The 19,149-nt window shown below is 44.1% G+C and overlaps 1 protein-coding gene across 2 annotated transcripts in view; it reads right to left on the bottom strand.

The window, feature by feature from the left end:
• Nucleotides 1-19,149, bottom strand: part of mbtps2 (membrane-bound transcription factor peptidase, site 2) — a 52,409-nt gene that overhangs the window by 14,691 nt on the left and 18,569 nt on the right. For both annotated transcript variants that reach the window (XM_083657691.1, XM_083657692.1), the window contains 4 exons: nt 17,411-17,514; nt 14,925-15,052; nt 1,819-1,937; nt 1,007-1,187 (listed from right to left, as the gene is read on the bottom strand). In XM_083657691.1, coding sequence (XP_083513817.1) covers nt 1,007-1,187; nt 1,819-1,937; nt 14,925-15,052; nt 17,411-17,514 — 532 coding nt within the window. The remainder of the gene's footprint in view (nt 1-1,006; nt 1,188-1,818; nt 1,938-14,924; nt 15,053-17,410; nt 17,515-19,149) is intronic.

Here is a 19,149-nt window from a genome sequence, read left to right as displayed (position 1 = left end):
GCAGGGTGGACAAGTGGTTACACAGACTGTCCTGGCTGTAACAGCTATTTGTCTCGTTGAAGAATCTCTTAGTGAGACACTGAACCTCTGCCTGCTCACTCATTGTAATAGTGGAGCAGATTAATCGTTCACATCTGGAAAGAAGCGCCAAAATTGGCTCACATGCTCCATGGGGATTGCTGTTTTGATAAAACCTATTCACCACTCAAAAATCTAGATTTTTCCACGATGGCCACCATTTCCACCCCCGGAAATACTATTTTGGGGGCAACTTTGTGTAAGATTGTCCAACATGAATGATCTTGCTATCAAACCAACATTTATGACCACAGAGAAGCGAGATTTATTTACAGAACATTTTACGGTAAAAATGGCTGAAATGGCAGCCATCTTTTAAAATGACAGCCATTTGTAAATGTACATGGAATAAATCTATGGTCAAATAAATGTATGGTTTGATAGCAACATCATTCATATTGGACAAAGTTGCCCCCACAATAGTATTTCCAGTGTGGAAATGGCAGCCATATTGTAAAAATCGTTTGCGTGGTGAATAGGTTTAGTCAAAAGAACAATCCCCAAGGAGGATAATAGTGCTCCTAATACTAGCACGAGCGCTCTGTAAAATTAGCGAAAAGGGGTGTGGCCAGGCGAGTTGAAGGTCCGGTTCCAGTTATTCAGGTATTGAAACCTGCTTGCCCCCAGACGTTGGAAAAAATATAAAAAGAAAATCTAACCGATGGATTCCCAGATTGGGTGAAGACTGACATCTAAGTAGGGTACTGAACTGGCCATATGCTATTGGCTGGTCTTTGGTGCCAGCCGCCAGGTGATGTCACCTTCTATGAAGTAAAACAGGTGGTGACATCACCTGCTACCAAAGACCAGTTCAGTATCTGGCTTTTCACAGGAACAATGTTGTCAGACTTCACACAGACTTAGGTTTGGGGTTTAGTTACTCTTTAAAAACACTCGGACAGAGAGCCTCTGGTGCCGTCCCACTCACCTCGTCCGTGGGCCCAGCTGGGCTGCAGGCTGGCGACAGGGACGCAGTATCCCGTTTGTGGGGTGTGGGAGAGGTGAGACAGGCAGTTGGCCCAGTCCTCCACCCCTTTGACAGGACAGTTCTCCAGGCCCGTCACTATGTCCCCTACTGACAGACCCCTAGGACCCTCAGCCGGAGAGCCCTGCTCCGTGCGCGCACACACACACACGCACACACATACACACACACAGGATGAATGTGGCTAGAGAGCTTATATTAGAGAAGCAGTCTTGTGCTCAGGTCGTCTCCAGTTTTTTTTTACAAAGTTTTCTGCTGAAAGGCAAGTGACAAGAAACCATACAGAATCAAGAAGCTACAAATAAATTGTTAATAAGAGTGTGTCTGTCGGATTTGTTCTGGATTTCTGTCATATTTGTTCCAGACAGTGAGACAACCTCTGTGTCTGGAACAGGTCTGAAAATAAGCGGACGGCCTTGAAAAGTACTTGACACCAAGGGTGCTTGACACCCAGGCTGTCTGCAACAGGTCAAATCTGTGTCCGGAATTGAATGAATGTGTCCCTACTACTTGGTCAGAATGACGTTATGTGTGGAACATAACTTTCTATGTGCCTAACCAGGTGAAATACATGTCATTTAAAGTATGAACATCATTTTCTATGTGCCTAACCAGGTGACATACATGTCATTTAAAGTATGAACATAACTTTCTATGTGCCTAACCAGGTGACATACATGTCATTTAAAGTATGGATTTCTAAAAAGTGTGAGATACACACCTGGAGAGTTGACTCACACACATAAACTGCTTACCTGCACCACCTCGGTGACGAGCGCCCCGACACCGGTGTAGTACATGGGAAACAGGAAGAGAGGCAGCAGGAAGAGTAAGGTCAACGCTGCCACGCACAGAACAAAGTTGTGCCACACGCCTAGAGAGAGAAAATAGAAACTGGATTCAAACGTCTTCAAACGACACCCTTTCAAATGTTCCAGTTGAGGTCTGGGGAAAAAAAAAAAACATTAAATCAGACATCTTTTACTTTCATTCAGATATAGTAGGTATTATGTAACCAGCAAAATCCAAGTCAAAACAAAACCAAAAGGATATTATTTCTGACAATGTGTTAAAAGTGGAAAAGTTGGTTGTGGTCGTGTGCACACCCGTTATAATTGGGGGTTACTCATATTAGGTTGATTCAAAGCAGGATGGTTTATTATTGTTAAAAGGTTCACATTTGGAGGGGGATATAAAAAAAACTCAACGATCTTAAATATAGCCTGCGAGACCATAAAGACCATAATCAAGGAGGAAGTATGTCAGATCAGGTCGCCCCTCCAAGATGGATGACCCTGGCAGCAGCAAATGTATGGTCTTGTTATACGCATGAAGTCTAGCTACTCCATGCATAGAACAATTCTGGACTGTGGGGCACGGTGGCACGGCGGAAGCCATTCCTCACTAAAAATAGCATCCGGTACCGTCTTAATTATGCAAGAAGACATAGCCAACCTGCCAAAAGCATCTGGGGGAAACGTCTCACGGTCTGATGAAGGCAGGACTTTTCACTATTAATTTCAAAAGGATATTTTTGGCAGAGATCCAACACAGCCCCGTCACCCAAAGCACATAGCTGCTGATGAGCTATGAGCTTTGCTATGAGGTTAGACAAGAGTTCAGGGGGGAAGCAATAGCTTTGAGATGTTTTGTGGAACTCATTTGCTGCCATCTGCAAAAAAAAAGGCCCAAGTTAATATAAGTGTTGTGTGAAAAAGGATCTGATGGACACAGACAAATCAACCAAAGAAAGGGCAGTATCCTCCAGATCCAAGGCCTCAACCCTATTGAAAACCTGTGGACTGACATAAATAAAGCTTGAACTCTTACTAAATCCTAAATCTAGATTTGTTAAGTTGGTATCCAAATAAACGTTCTGCTGTTATATCAATGCAAAAGGTGCATTAATTGGGTCATGAAGAAACACAAAAAGCTCCAAGGCACTCTCATTTTAAAAGGTTAAGATGACTTAATTTTCATGGCAATGTCATATTAGACTTTAAAAACAAACAAACCTTTTCAAATGAGAGTGCCTTGGAGTTTTTTTGTATTTCTTCAGCCTATAGGTATCCCTATCCAAAGAGCACCTCAAACAAACAACTTTTTGAGTCCAGGAACGCTTCCTTCCTAAACATTATTAATTGGGTCATTTTGGGGGATTCGGTGACAGCAGAGAGCGTAGGTTCGTTCCTCAGTGGATTCAAGATTCAAGATTCAAGATTCAAGATTTTTATTGTCACTCCATGGTACAAGTATCACGTGTGAAATTCTTGTGCTGTGGACTCCGTTTACAACATAGTACAAATATAACAGGGCATATGAGTGCAAAAACAACAAGAGACACAACAAGCAATAAGGCAGTATAGTGATAAGACAAGTCAGAGACAGTGGCATATTCACTGCACATAGGTGCACATGTCGTGTGCATACTTTAGACGTGCTTAAACATTTTAAATTCTGCGTATTTGACATACAGGTGCAAATAACATATTCCTTATTAAACATACAATTAAACTCGGCATTTTAAATTTGGCGTATTTGACATACAGGTGCAAATAGCATATTCCTTATTAAACATACAATTAAACGTTAGACATACGTAATGGTAGCAGCTACAGTACGGTACAGTGCGGCTACTACACTATTTGTGTATGTTAAGGAGTCTCGTGGCCTGCGGGAAGAAACTGTTCCTCAAGCGATTTGTGCGTGCTTTCGGAACCCTGTATCTTCTCCCTGAGGGTAGCAGGGAGAACAGGCTGTTGTGGGGATGGTTTGTGTCTTTGATGATCTTCAGGGACCTCCTGAGGCACCGCTGTTTATACAGTTCATGCAGATCTGGCAACTCACATTCTGTTACGTGCTGGGCCGCGCGTCTCACTCTCCATAGCGCCCTGCGGTCCATGGTGGTACAGTTCCCGTACCAGGTGGTGAAGCCGCCAGTCAGCAGGCTTTCAATGGTGCCTCTGTAGAAGTCCCTGAGGATTTCTTTCCTTAGCCCAAATTTCTTCAGGCGCTTGAGTCCGTGTATTCGCTGTTGGGCCTTTTTGACGACAGTGGCGGTGTGGCCGGCCCAAGTCAGGTCCTGGTGGATATTGACTCCCAGGTACTTGAAGCTGTCCACTCTTTCCACCACTATGCCATTGATGGTGATTGGGGGGTGTGCGCCCCCCCCCCCCCCCCCCTCCCTCCCCTCCTGTAGTCTACAATGATCTCCTTGGTCTTGGAGACGTTCAGAGAGGCGTGATTTCTAACCCCACATAGGATAAGCAATAACCACGCCCTGTGGCGCCGGGATTGGCCAGGAGCATTGAAGCTTGGGACTAAAGCACCTGGGGTTTTTCATCTTTTAAAATAAACATGTTTAAAAAACTATTGCTTGTTACATTTTCAGTGCTGTACCTTTTCTCTGGGTAAGAATTGAGCTTGAAATTAACGATATGATACATTATATTATATGAGCTATGAACACAACACGGTTTATATTATTGCATGTTTTTGTAGATTGTGTACATTGTGTAGATTACAATTATTATGCTTATTATTATTATTACTATGCTAAGGAAGGTAGGTGACCATAATTCATTTCAATGTCCGCTCTCAAAATCGCTGTCCGTTCTCAAGAGCTATTCAGTTGGTTCATGAAATCGCTGGGCTCAGCTGCGTGCCCTCCAGTGTTGCTCCTGGCCAATCCCGGCGCCACAGGGCGTGGTTATTGCTTATCCTATGTGGGGTTAGAAATCACGCTTCAGAGAGAGGTGGTTGTCCTGGCACCATTGTTCCAGGGCCCCCACCTCCTCTCTGTAGGCCGTCTCGTCGCTCCCCGAGATCAGCCCCACGACTGCTGTGTCGTCTGCAAACTTCACGATGGTGTTAGAGGTTTGAGTCGCCACGCAGTCGTGGGTGTAGAGGTCGTACCAGAAGGGGCTGGAGACGCACCCCTGGGGCGCTCCTATGCTGATGGTCAGTGGGGAGGAGGTGAGGTTGCCCACCCTCACCACCTGGCGGCGGTCTGTCAGGAAATCCAGGATCCAGTCGAACATTGCTGTGTTAAGTCCCAGGTCCTTGAGCTTGCATACCAGCCTGGAGGGTACTATGGTGTTGAATGCTGAGCTGTAGTCCACGAACAGCATTCTTACGTAGGTGTCCTTCCCCTCCAGGTGGGACAGGGCAGTGTGGAGCACGTGTGCTACTGCATCCGCTGTGCTCCTGTTGGGGCGGTATGCGAATTGTAGCGGGTCGTGGTCCGGGGGGAGTGTGGGGCGGATCTTTGATATGACCAGCTTTTCAAAGCACTTGCTGGCTATTGGCGTGAGGGCTATTGGGCACCAGTCGTTGAGGCTGGTCACTTTCTGCTGCTTGGGAATGGGGATGATTGTCGCTGCTTTGAAGCAGGAGGGAACTCGTCGGAGGGAGAGAGACTGGTTGAAAATGTCTGTGTATACGCCTGCCAGCTGGTGGGCGCAGGCCTTGAGGACCCGCCCGGGGATGCCGTCCGGGCCGGCCGCCTTGCGATTTGTCATCTATAAAGGCTAAAAAACAAATTAAGACCTTTTGCAAAAATGCGGGCAACTTTTTTGAGAGCCCTAAATCCAAAATGGCTATGTTATGTAGGTTATGTTGGAAACTACTTTTTCAATAGTTTGGCCTACAATGCTGCCTGCAAAGTACTAGTTTTTGTGACTGTTTGGGTCAAATAATTCATAATTGATGTCGTTTTGATGTTTGACCTTTTTTTATGTTCAAATCCAAGATCGCATAGCGCGCGAGATGCGTAGTTGGAATCAGTGGTTGGAATACATTGGCATACATTTGTACACCAATATCCACTTTATGGCAGTACAAGGTGTTGAACACAAGGAATTTAACAAGGTATTAAACTGAATTTGCAATTTTACAATGACTAGAAACGATTCCTAGGCCGCCCTGCAGCTCGCCCTCTGCACGGGTTCGCATACGCAGCTCGGTCGCTGCCCCCAGCTCGCCTGGTGGTGTGTGGCCTCGCCTGCCCTATTGGCATGCACAATTGCTCAACTTCGCATCACTGATGACATCACAATTGCTCGAGTGACCATCAATGATCACATCTGATGTGACATCACTCAGCGCACAATTGCTCAACTTTGCATCACTGATGACGTCAGTGAGTGAGCAGTAGTGAGAGAAAAGCAGTACATTGCATAGACTTCACCTATGACATCATCAGTGACATCACAATTGCTCGAGTGACCATCAATGACAACATTGAGTGCTCAAGTGACATCATTGATGTCATAGACATTGTGACATCATCAGTGACATCATTACTGACCAAAATCATCACAAATCTCACAATGTGAGACCAAAATCACTGACAGACAGAAAGACAGAAACACTTACTAAATTTTATATATTATTATTATTATATGATGATGATTAGAAGAACATCTGTTGATTGTCCCCACTCACTCTTTTCAGAGGCAAAGCAAAGAAATTTAGTGCTAGGTCTGCATGCTTTATAGCTTAACTTTGCTGGTTACTTTATCAAAATGGGGTGAAAAACTGAAAGGGGAAAAAAAAGAGATTTAATTGGGTTTGCTTTCAGGGCTCAAGGCGATGAATAAGAGAACGGGTGTGTATACTTCTGACATCCACTGTACACAGTAAACAAACCATTACAGTTACATCACCCAGACTCTACAGGAATAAATAATAAACATGTTATGTGACAGAACCCCCTGCAAAGGAGGACAGCTCCACTGTGGTGAGACGAGGACAGACCCAGACAGAGAAATAAACACAGCATGCTATTATGTCACCACTCCCCTAGTGGGAATAACTTCCCTATCTCTCTCTCTCTCCCTCCTTCCTTCTCTCTTCTCTCTCTCTCTTCTGTCTCTCTCTTCTGTCATATGGCCTGATTGGATTCCTCGGTTTAATACCAGCAGTGTCATTTTCTGTCATATCAAACAGGGGGAAAGGCCTAGAAGAATTCTTCCTTGACCAACAATACAGAAGGGTGTGCAGTATAACTCTCTGCTGCCCTCTAGATGCTCCTAAAAAGATGATTTCATTTCACGGTTTGAGTCACTTTGCAGTTTGGCCAGACAGTGGGGTTAGCTGGAGGACGTTCAGTGTCTTTGCAGTTTGGCCAGACAGTGGGGTTAGCTGGAGGACGTTCAGAGTCACTTTGCAGTTTGGCCAGACAGTGGGGTTAGCTGGAGGACGTTCAGTGTCTTTGCAGTTTGGCCAGACAGTGGGGTTAGCTGGAGGACGTTCAGTGTCTTTGCAGTTTGGCCAGACAGTGGGGTTAGCTGGAGGACGTTCAGAGTCACTTTGCAGTTTGGCCAGACAGTGGGGTTAGCTGGAGGACGTTCAGAGTCACTTTGCAGTTTGGCCAGACAGTGGGGTTAGCTGGAGGACGTTCAGTGTCTTTGCAGTTTGGCCAGACAGTGGGGTTAGCTGGAGGACGTTCAGTGTCTTTGCAGTTTGGCCAGACAGTGGGGTTAGCTGGAGGACGTTCAGAGTCACTTTGCAGTTTGGCCAGACAGTGGGGTTAGCTGGAGGACGTTCAGAGTCACTTTGCAGTTTGGCCAGACAGTGGGGTTAGCTGGAGGACGTTCAGAGTCACTTTGCAGTTTGGCCAGACAGTGGGGTTAGCTGGAGGACGTTCAGTGTCTTTGCAGTTTGGCCAGACAGTGGGGTTAGCTGGAGGACGTTCAGAGTCACTTTGCAGTTTGGCCAGACAGTGGGGTTAGCTGGAGGACGTTCAGAGTCACTTTGCAGTTTGGCCAGACAGTGGGGTTAGCTGGAGGACGTTCAGAGTCACTTTGCAGTTTGGCCAGACAGTGGGGTTAGCTGGAGGACGTTCAGAGTCACTTTGCAGTTTGGCCAGACAGTGGGGTTAGCTGGAGGACGTTCAGTGTCTTTGCAGTTTGGCCAGACAGTGGGGTTAGCTGGAGGACGTTCAGAGTCACTTTGCAGTTTGGCCAGACAGTGGGGTTAGCTGGAGGACGTTCAGAGTCACTTTGCAGTTTGGCCAGACAGTGGGGTTAGCTGGAGGACGTTCAGTATCTTTGCAGTTTGGCCAGACAGTGGGGTTAGCTGGAGGACGTTCAGTGTCTTTGCAGTTTGGCCAGACAGTGGGGTTAGCTGGAGGACGTTCAGAGTCACTTTGCAGTTTGGCCAGACAGTGGGGTTAGCTGGAGGACGTTCAGTGTCTTTGCAGTTTGGCCAGACAGTGGGGTTAGCTGGAGGACGTTCAGTGTTTTTGCAGTTTGGCCAGACAGTGGGGTTAGCTGGAGGACGTTCAGAGTCACTTTGCAGTTTGGCCAGACAGTGGGGTTAGCTGGAGGACGTTCAGAGTCACTTTGCAGTTTGGCCAGACAGTGGGGTTAGCTGGAGGATGTTCAGTGTCTTTGCAGTTTGGCCAGACAGTGGGGTTAGCTGGAGGACGTTCAGTGTCACTTGGAAAAGCTGCTTGACAGGTGACTGACACACTGGCTGTTTGAGGGGTTGGAGAGACCGTCTGTGACCTGTGGTTTGGGACGGTCTCTCCCACCACTCGGTCGCCCTCACCTCCACTTGTTTGCTGTAGAATCCTGCAGCGTTTCCCTGGCTGATGCAAGACTGTCAACACAAAGCCGTCCTGACACACATTCCCTCGTGTTCTCCTGAACACCAATGCATTACCCTGGGTGATGCAAATATGTTGACGAGGAGCATAATGTTCCAGAAGGGCAATGTAAGAAATGAAGTGCTTTCAGCTGACATTTTTTACCCGCTTGATCTGATTTCTGTCAGTATTTTGGTTCTTTTCAGGGGGATTTTTTTTTACAGAACTGTGAAATAATACTTCTGTATTGCACACTGGCAAACACTGGTGTTTTTTAATGCATTGCTTACCATCAACAAATCCTATGAAAATGACAAAACCTGCAATGATCCCCCCCCCCATGTAGTCTATGCCCAATGAAGCAATGTCCTAGCAGCTATAGAACTCCAGGGTATTTGATAATGATAATAATAATAATACTAATAATAATGATAATGATAATGATAATGATAATAATAATAAATAAATAAGAACAGGTCAAAGAGCCATGCTGCTGCTCTGGCAGCATATTTCATCATCACCATGCACCGGGCCGGCCGACTTTTTCCTCAAACAACTTAGTAAGCCGGCTGTAAAACACTGCGATCTCAGGAAAGTAGTTTTGTAGCACCGGCAATAGTCCCCGGCGGAATGAAGAACTTTGAAATTTGAAATTGATTTGGAAAAAACTACAACACAGCCTGACTTTTTGTGGTAACAGTTAGCGATGTTTAAAATTGAAACTATTTTACTATATCTTTTATAAGCATTTTTTGATAAAAGTCCCCCTGTGCTAGCCTGGGTAAACCCAGCCCCCACGTGACCTGCTCACCCTGCTCGACTAGTGAGCAGGGTCTGTCTGAGAGCAGGTCACGTGGGGGCTGCCACAGTCAGCCCCTCCTCCTGTTACCAATACTAATTTGAGAACTAAGAGTACCTTTATACCTCCTGTCACGAATTAATCTGTTGCTACTTTTTGTAGGCTTGTTTACCAAGAAGTGTCATTCCTCTTTAAAGCTGATAAAAATAAAGGGTTCTCCAATCTATCCTCAAATGAGCGTCAGGCCCTGTATGATCTGTCCCAAGATGATTCTATTGTTATTAGGAGAGCTGATAAAGGAGGGGCAGTTGTTGTTCAAAGTAAGGAAGCTTACAGGACTGAAATTCTGAGACAACTCTCCAATAGTGACTTCTACAAAGTACAAACCCTTAAGCTGTGACCCTACTATTCAATTTGCCAAAGAGATTAATAGTTTTGTTTCTAAATCTTTGGATGATGATTTAATATCTCAAAATGAATTTGATTTCATGTCTCAGCAACACCCAGTACGGCCAGTGTTCTACACTCTCTCTAAAATCCATAAATCACGTATTGAACCTGTACCTGGCCGTCCTATTGTTGCTGGTAATCAGTCTTTAACTGAACCCATTTCCCAATATATAGACCTCAACATTAAACAGTTGGTCTTTCAACTCCCTTCTTTTTTGAAAGACACTACTGACTTTCTAAATAAAATCTCTTCATTGTTGGAACTACAAGAGACAGACATCTTATGTACAATGGACATTGTGAGCCTCTACACTAATGTCCACCATGCTGAAGGCCTAGTGGCACTTACCCATTGTTTAGAGTCAAGAGATGAGCAAACACCCCCTACTGGGTTCCTTGTAGAATTGACTCAACTTGTCCTTAGTAAGAATTACTTCAAATTTGAAGACTCATTTTACTTGCAGTGCCAAGGAGTGAGCATGGGCAGTTCCTGTTCCCCTAATTATGCCAATCTATTCATGGGAAAATTTGAGGAGGACTTTGTTTATCCTTATTCCTCTCTTCTAAAATGCTGGTTTCGTTACATTGATGATATTTTTTGTGTATTCTCAGGCAGTGTGTCTTCTTTGCAAGCCTTCAATACATACCTGAACTCATGCATGCCAACTATCAGATTCACATTGGAGCAGAGCAATGATTCTGTCTCTTTTCTAGATGTCTTAGTGGAAAAAACAGACCACCTTAACACCAGAGTTTATAGAAAACCGACCGACAGGAACACTCTTTTACATTATAGCAGCTACCATCCTCCAAGTCTAAAGAAGGGTCTCCCATATAGCCAACTACTGAGAGCTAAACGAACCTGCAGTTCAGATATGGCTTTTAAAGAGCAAGCCTCAGAAACGTGTGAACGCTTAAAAAAAAAGAGGCTATAGTGATTTTGTGGTTGAGACCTGTTTAAATAAAGTTAAAAAGGTTGAAAGGAATAGCCTGTTGACTCTTAAGCCTCCCCCTAAAAGGGACCCCAAAACAATTCTGGCTACAACATTTGACATTAAGTAAGTAGTCTTGAAACACTGGCATATCTTATCCAGCGATCCCCTTATAGCTCATTCTTTCCAAGCCACACCAATCTTTGCACATAAACGTGCCAAAAACTTGAGAGATACTTTGGTCAGAGCTGATTGTTATGTTCCTCCACAGCATTTTCTTTCTAATTGTAACCTTCCAGCAGGTAATTTTCCATGTTTAAACTGTGCCCAATGTAATTCAATGATCAGAGACACTTTTTCACATCCTCATACTGGAAAACAATTCTACATCAAGAATAGAATTTCATGTAGAACTAAATTTGTTGTCTACCTTTTAAGATGTGTCTGTGGGCTCATTTACATTGGGAAAACTAAAAGAGAGTTAAAAATCAGGATATCTGAACACAGGTCCAGCATAAGGAACAGGGAAAATCCCCAGTCGCTCGTCACTTTAACTCTGTTGGACACGATGTCAGCTCTCTTAAATTTCAAGGTATTGAAATGATTCAGCCTCTCAGAAGAGGTGGTGACAGAGATAAACTGTTACTCCAAAGGGAAGCTTATTACATCCACACATTACAAACTGAGAGCCCTAGAGGCCTTAAAACCTCTTGCATGGCACCGTAACCCCGGCGTTACGTTTCTAATTTTTTGCTGTTCATCTGTCATTTATGTGATTAATTAGGTAGTTAATTCTGAACAATGCTGTTGATGCTACATAGCAAATTAACCGGCTGAATCTTGCGCATCGAACCATGTCTTCCTTTTTCAGATCAGATCAACACAGCAGAAGTTATAGCTGTCTTTGTACAAAGACAAAGACAACATTTCAGATTATTTGGCTTTTTATAATGGCTTTTTGGAAATCCGCCTAGGTATCTCCCTACAAAAACCACTGCCAAATACTCATGTTTTGGTATTTTTTCATCTTCTTTGAGTTGGGATGTGGTATGGCCTGTGGCTATGTCTCCATTGGGTTTCTAGCCATAAATACAACAACCACAGGTAACTGTTTACAATCTAAAAGTGTTTTTTATTCTAGGCGAGAATCAACCACTGTGTTTGAGCTGGTGTTACTCAGGGTCAGTAACACATAGAGTCATTCTGACACTTGCAACAGAAACTTCAAAGTCTTACCTTTCAGAAAAGGGCAGGTAGTTGTCTGTAACCCTAGTGCCTAGCGGTTCAGCCACAGTAAGCATTTTAGTTTGGGTATGTCGTTTTCACCATTTTCTTCAGAAATAGGTGGCTTTAGAAGAGAGGCCTTAATGAAGAATTGCTATTAGGTTGCTTCTGAGAAATTTGTCCCATTGATCGGCGAAAATACCTCTTTTTAACTTTCTATTTAACTTTCTATTTTGTATTGTTTATAATTCGTATTTCTATGTATTTAACAAGGGCTGTCACTACTATGATAGTTCTTGTAAATGATGTTGATTGCCTGTTTGAGCTGTGGCCTCACCTCCTTCTCTGTGATTGGCTGCATTGCAGCTTCCACAGATGCACTCCATCTGCTGATGTTTTTTTCAAGGTGATTTGTTTGACCACACCTATATATATAACCCATTGTCATCTGTTCTGATGTACACTGATGATGGCCTAAGGCTGAAACGCGTCTGTTTTGCCCTTAGTAAAAAAAACTAAAGATTTACTCTAATTCGAGTGCTGTTGCCTACCTCTGTTTCTGTGATCTCCCTGCAACCTGCACCGATTGAGCTGCTTAAGACCTGGAGCTGTGCGGCCTATGCCCTTGCTAAAATTGAAACTATGTCTTTGTGAGCTGTGCTTCAAGGTTTTTAGCTTACAATTGGAGCCAATGACTTCCGGGATGACGGCTAAAAACGGTATGTGCGAAGTGGGAAAGTAATGAGAGTAGAGCAAATAGCACATAGGATTTTGTTGGCGTAAGCAATGCATAAAAAAGACCTTATAGAAGAGGATGGTGTCATTTTACCCCTTCTTCACCCCCTCTTCACCCCTTCACCCTGTCAGTTGGGGTTTTTAGTATATTGGCTGTTTCATTTTGTGTTGACGCAGTGGTTTGTATTGGGTCAGCAGTTTCTTCTACTGCTGACTGCACAGTGCCAACACTTTCTCCAGCTTCAGGCTGCTTACTCAACGCTTTTCTGGCCAAAAGAATCCCAAGAATTAGGGGTGGGCGATATGACGATCTTAGATCGTTAACGATTAGAATGGCTCCACGATCTGCCTTTCCAGACAGATCATTAGTATCGCGCTACATGCAGTGCACATTCTATCAGTTGCATTTCTATGTCTGAAAGACGACTCCAAAGTCCCCCCCCCCTTTCACAACACAGAGGGGGAGTTGGTTTGACTTAACGTAGCAGGCTGGCATCTTTGAACGAGTTACTTAATAATAATAATTACCCGCTGTCAGCGGTGAACCTTGCCTCCGCAGTTCAGACTTCATTTTTCGTTACAGCATTGTTATAACTGCCTGCTTGGTACTGTAGCTGACAAGAGAGAGAGACGTGCTAATTGGTGATAGCAGTTCCCTCGCTGTGGTAAGAAACCCAGTCCAGTAGTGATGGGAGTTGCAGTAACGTTACCTTGACGAGCAGCAGCGCTTTTATGTTTGCCTTGTGCGTGGGCTCGTTAATGCCGCCGCCTCTCTCATGTTCAAAATATTGAATGTTTTGCCACAACACACAACCTGCATTTTGTTTGGCCAGGGCTTGGTCTGTTGCAGTTGCCCATGACATGATGTAGGCAGGCAGCCTATTTCTCCATTAACCAAGCGGCTAGTCTGCCTGCCTCCCTCACCGAGTTTATGGAAAGTGTGTCAGGCCACCACCAAACTAGTTTTCAGGTAACAGTTATTGAGCGCGTGGCTGCTTGTGTCAACGTTATTATTTCTTAGTGTTTCCCAAACTATGGGTCGGGTCCCAGGGAGACCACATTTATCTTTTGGGTCCCAAAATGAAAAAGTTTGGGAAACCCAAACACGAATTATTGTAAAAAGAAAAAAAGAAAATATTCATGAAACAAATTTCCATGACTTTTCCCAAACTTTTTCTATAACTTTTCCAGGGCCTGGGAATTGTATTTAAATTTGGACTTTTCCAGGTTTTTCATGACCGTACGAACCCTGAAATTAGTTTGGATGTACTTGTACTGTTCAGTAACTTGCAAAATAGTCTTGAAAACCAATATGAAAAAGAATTGTGATAAGATCGTGGATCGTGATCCTGCCTGAAAAAATCATGATATGATAGTTTTGCCATATCGCCCACCCCTACCAAGAATGCACCGGAAAGAACTGCCCATTCCTTGGCTGAATGAATGAGGCATTTGGCAAATCAAATATTCAATTACCGTAATAAGAAAACAATTTACTTGACTGTGGAGGGGTGAAACGGTGGTCTCTTATTCATAAAGAGAAATGTCAGAATGTGTTCATTGGCCAATCAGAATTGAGTAACAAGGCCGTGTAATAATCACAATAACTGCGACCACAATATCTGGTAGAATAATCGTGATTACCAACACCATAACTGTGCAGCCCTCCAGCAAGCACTAGGGGTGGGAATCACCAGATGCCCCACGATACTTAAGTCACGATACGATAGTATTGCGATATGGTAGTATGTATTGCGATATATTGAGTATTGCGATATATTGTGATTTATTACCTTTTTCCAACTGCAAATTATGTCCCCAAAGAAAAAAACTTTGTCAACATCTGTTTCATCTATGAGATAAAGTTTCTAGTCTGTTCATCTCACTTCAATCATTTGTATTGCAGCAAAATGGGATTGCCAAGCAGGCAGACTGACCAACACTGTGATAAAAACCTGTCATAAATGTTGCATGCACTTGACATTTTGTATAATAAAATATCACAATACTTGGCATTCAATACGACACGACATACTGCCCACAAAATATCGCGATACTATGCTATATCGATTTTTCCCCCTGACCACTAGCAAGCACGGGTCAAGAGATGGACACAGACAAAAGTCTTACCAGCACAGAAGATGCGTAGCTGCTGAGCGGGTGATATAAGGTTGAGGTGTGTGGTGAAGAGGTCAACAAACGCCCCGGGATACACCACAAACACAAACATCCCAAAGCCGTTCACTCGCACTTGCTCCCTGGGGGAACAGAAACACACAGGGCATGCTAACAGAATCTGGTAAGGGCTTGAGAGTCTTAAAGTTATAAGATTTTCATCTAAATACATGTCTGTTAAAGCAGCTTCGAGCAAGATTTTCGATTGTTATTAAACAGTCTAAATTTAATATCGATGCCTCACATCTTACCTCTAATAGTAGATGAGACCAACGCCGAGTAGTCTCGCTTGAACCCCAAGTGAATCGGCCAGTGTTGTCTTGATGATTAGTCTGTCTGCGGCCGGGGCAGATCAGGAAGTGAAATGAAATGGTTTGCGGCAGCCACTTCGGCCATAACCACAAAATAACAAAATTACTTCCAAACAAACTGTTAGAATATAACGAGAGATGTTCGCGAGAGTAGCAAGCCCCTGGATGTAGCGAACATGGCGTTCTCCTTGTTTATGGTCTGTTGCTAGGCAGAGCGAAACGGTTGAAGGCAGGCAGCTGCCGTAAACCGTTTCGTTTCACTTCCTGGTCTATCCGGCCCGCCGGAAGACAGACACAGACTCTATAATCATCAAGAGAGCAATCTCCGATTCACACGGCTTTGGTCTCAGCTATTATAGGTAAGATGTGATGCATCAATATTACATTTAGACTGTTTAATAACAATAGAAAATCTTGCTCGTAGCTGCTTTAACTCATTCCCCGCCAACCGACGTCTTTTAACAGGCAACGCTTTCCCGCCATTGACGTCTCTGGACGGCAATAAGTGTTTTCACCGTCATGTGATGGATGGCTCTCTTACTCACCTTGTGAAATAGTACAGCACGTCTAAAGGTGTACAGGATCGACCACGATTGTCTAACAAAACCAGGAAGCAGAGAAAAGCAACAATCTCCCATCCATAAAAGGTCCATAACACAGCTCCATGGCACTGTTCAAAGCGTGATCCAGCAGCTTTTATGGATACGGGTTCGCACTCCATTACAGTGGGGGGGGGGGGGGGGGGGGGGCAGCTCCTCACTCAAACGTGAAGGATTTTCTTTTCACCACGCTGCAGGCGTCCACTTGTCCTCAGGAATTAGTAATCAAGTTCCTAAACTCTTGACACCGTGTAAATTTCAGCCGGTAGATTGCTCCTGACATACAGTACACAGACCCCCCCGCGCAAGACAAACGCGCGACCCGGCTCGCCTCTCTCAAAAGCGGGGTGAATCTTCTTTCTCACACCGGTGTTACAGTGAAAGCTGTGCCACCACGTGCGAGTTTGACCGGAAGGGGAAACCAAATCATTATGGGGATCATAGTTGAGTATAACACTGGCCAGTATCCACCATCAAAGGCATTTATTCGAGTCAGGAGCTGTGAAGATGACTTAATTTACAAAAATGCGTTTTCCTCCACTTTCTGGTCACAGAGTGGTGTTTTTGTTGAAAACGACCTACATTCAGGTGTTGATAACTAAAGAACGGATGAAGGTAGAATCAAACTTTTTTCCCTATGAAAGTCGAGGCTCTCTTCTCTCTTGTGGGATATTCAGTCTTTACGTAGTCATAGAAGAAAATATTCTGTGGGTCTTGGAACATTAATGAAAATGATCAGAAACCCTGGCGGTGGCTAGTGACTTATTCTCAAAACCTCTGGCGGAGATTAAGTTGTCACTGTCGATCGCAGACTGAGTTAACACAATGTTGATTGAGCATGTGGTCCATTGATGAAGCCTTTGCATTTTCAGTATTGCAGCATTTATGAACTGGGTGTCTGTGGTGACACAGGGTGGGCGGAGGTAACACAATAGACTCACTCTGCAGACACAGTAGGTTCCTGACAACTCTTGTGTGAAGTAGGATAACAAGCTACTTTTTCCAGTCTCTGCTAGCAATATTCAATATATTTTAAGACCTCAATGCCACTTTCGTCACATCAGCAATAGGGGTGTCAATCACAAGTTTAATCACAATACGATATTATATAGATTCTTTGGACAATGATACGATATTTGGTAATATCACAAAGTCTGCCACAATATGATTTAGATTAAATTCAGTGGTCTGCGATCGATAAGAGATGATATCATATGCCCATTTAATACCATCAGCACAATAGCTACAAAATGTAATCCCTCATCAAATGGCTTAATACTTTTTAAGGGCCTTAATTTTCCCTAAATTGATTTATCAACTTTCCATACTTTTCAAGAACCCACGGATACCCTGCCTCACTATACCCTAAACTAAAAGTCACATGTATGCACTGCACTGTTGTGCGTAGTCACCATCCAAAGGCCCATTCTAAGCCAGGAAAAACCCTGGTGTGTGTGTGTGTGTGTGTGTGTGTGTGTGTGTGTCTGTATGTGTGTGTGTGTGTGTGTGTGTGTGTGCGCGTGCGTGTTACCTCAATGCTGCCACAGCATGGCCCAGCTCGTGTATGACTCCACTGAGCAGCAGGGCGATGAAGAAGTAGGCCAGCTGGCTGGTTGGCAGATTGACACCAGGGACCTACAGACACATCCAGCAGAGGAACCACAGGCAAGTATGAGTGACACAGGCCGGGAGGCCCACAACATAAACACACACACACACACACCCTCACACTAATTCACCCCAAGACAAGCATTCTCTCTCACACACAGTCACCTAGGGCTGGGCGATATATGGAATATACTCGATGTATCGCGGCTTGTGCCACGTGAGATGTAGAAATGACTATATCGCGAACATTCGAGTATAATTGTCACGCATTGTTTATAACTTAAGCCGCCGGCATGACTCGCTTCACGTTTCCTCTTGCCAGCTCTCCCTCTCAAGGGAGAGCTCTGTCACACTCGGGAAGGGAGGGGGAATCACATGGATAGTCAAACGCGTCAAACCGCGTCAGACACACCCGTCCTAACCTATGTGCGATTCGAAATCACGCGTCCGCACCAACCAACCCAAGCAGGCGAAACATGGCCGCCTCCAGTGTGGATGTTGACAGTTCAAATTATAACAAAACAACCACTATTGCGATGTGCAATACATGTCCCGCAAGGTTTCTGAGATTAGGGGAAAGTCTGAGCTGGCGTTACGCTAAACCAAACGTGGGGAGGAGTTGCGGATTTGTTTGGCGTTAACGTTAGCTGTTGTGGTGGCTAACGTTAGCTAGCTGGTTAGGCTACCTAGTTCAGCAGGCAGCGCTCCACAAGCTTGTTGTGACCCAAATCCCCGCATTTAAAGCACTTCATACTCCCAGAGCTGGCGTAAACCATAGAGCATAGAGAACCTCATGCATTACTCAAAATGAAACGTCCAGGGTTTGTGTCTCCAAAAGCAACTAACGCTAACGTTACATGCAAGCTAACGTAGCTAGCTGTGGGGCAGTCATGATCTATAAGGAGAACGAATGCGCACATAGCCTACATAAAAGTCAAGTCTAAATTAATTTTTTTATGTTTTATCTGCAGACTAAGCAGCTAGGCTTTCGGTTCTATAAAAGCCATTATTTTTTGTATTGACTATTGAGTGATACACTTTACTAAAACAATCATATTATATCAGAAGTGTTGTTTGTGTTCACAGTGATGTCAGATTTGCTTAGGTCAGAGCTATGGAATATTAAATCATCCATCTTTGCTCACTATCTGCCCTTTCTTATTTTTACCCCAGGTGTGCATAAAATACAGGTTAAGAACTTATGGAAAAGTCATGGAAATCCATTGGTCAAAATGTGTATGAACCCTGAAGGGTTAATTTGAGCATTTATGAGAGATTTCAAAAATATCGAGATATATATCGTGTATCGCGATATAGCCGAAAAACATCGCGATATTCTTTACAGGCCATATCGCCCAGCCCTACTGTCACCTCGACCTGAAGCTACGATGCGCAGCCACACACACACAAAACTATGTATCTTTTTAGGGAAAGATGGAATTTTGATCTGATTTTAGGTGCATTTTATTCCTTTTCTGGGGCAATTTTACTGAATTACGAAATAATATAAATAAAAAAACACTGATTTGTTACAACTAATATTTGTTTGAACTTCTTTCCCACTGTGGGAAACTGAAGCACGGAGGATGCTGCAGAGTTTTTCAATATTGGTTTGTTTCATCTTTTGTTGACTTAGCGGTTTGTGTGCGGTTGGAATTTCTT

Source organism: Poromitra crassiceps (assembly GCF_964638095.1).
Source record: "Poromitra crassiceps genome assembly, chromosome: 2".
Lineage (NCBI taxonomy): Eukaryota > Metazoa > Chordata > Actinopteri > Beryciformes > Melamphaidae > Poromitra > Poromitra crassiceps.
The sequence above is the reverse complement of the archived record's forward strand: the minus strand, read 5'-3'. Positions and strand labels throughout refer to the sequence as shown.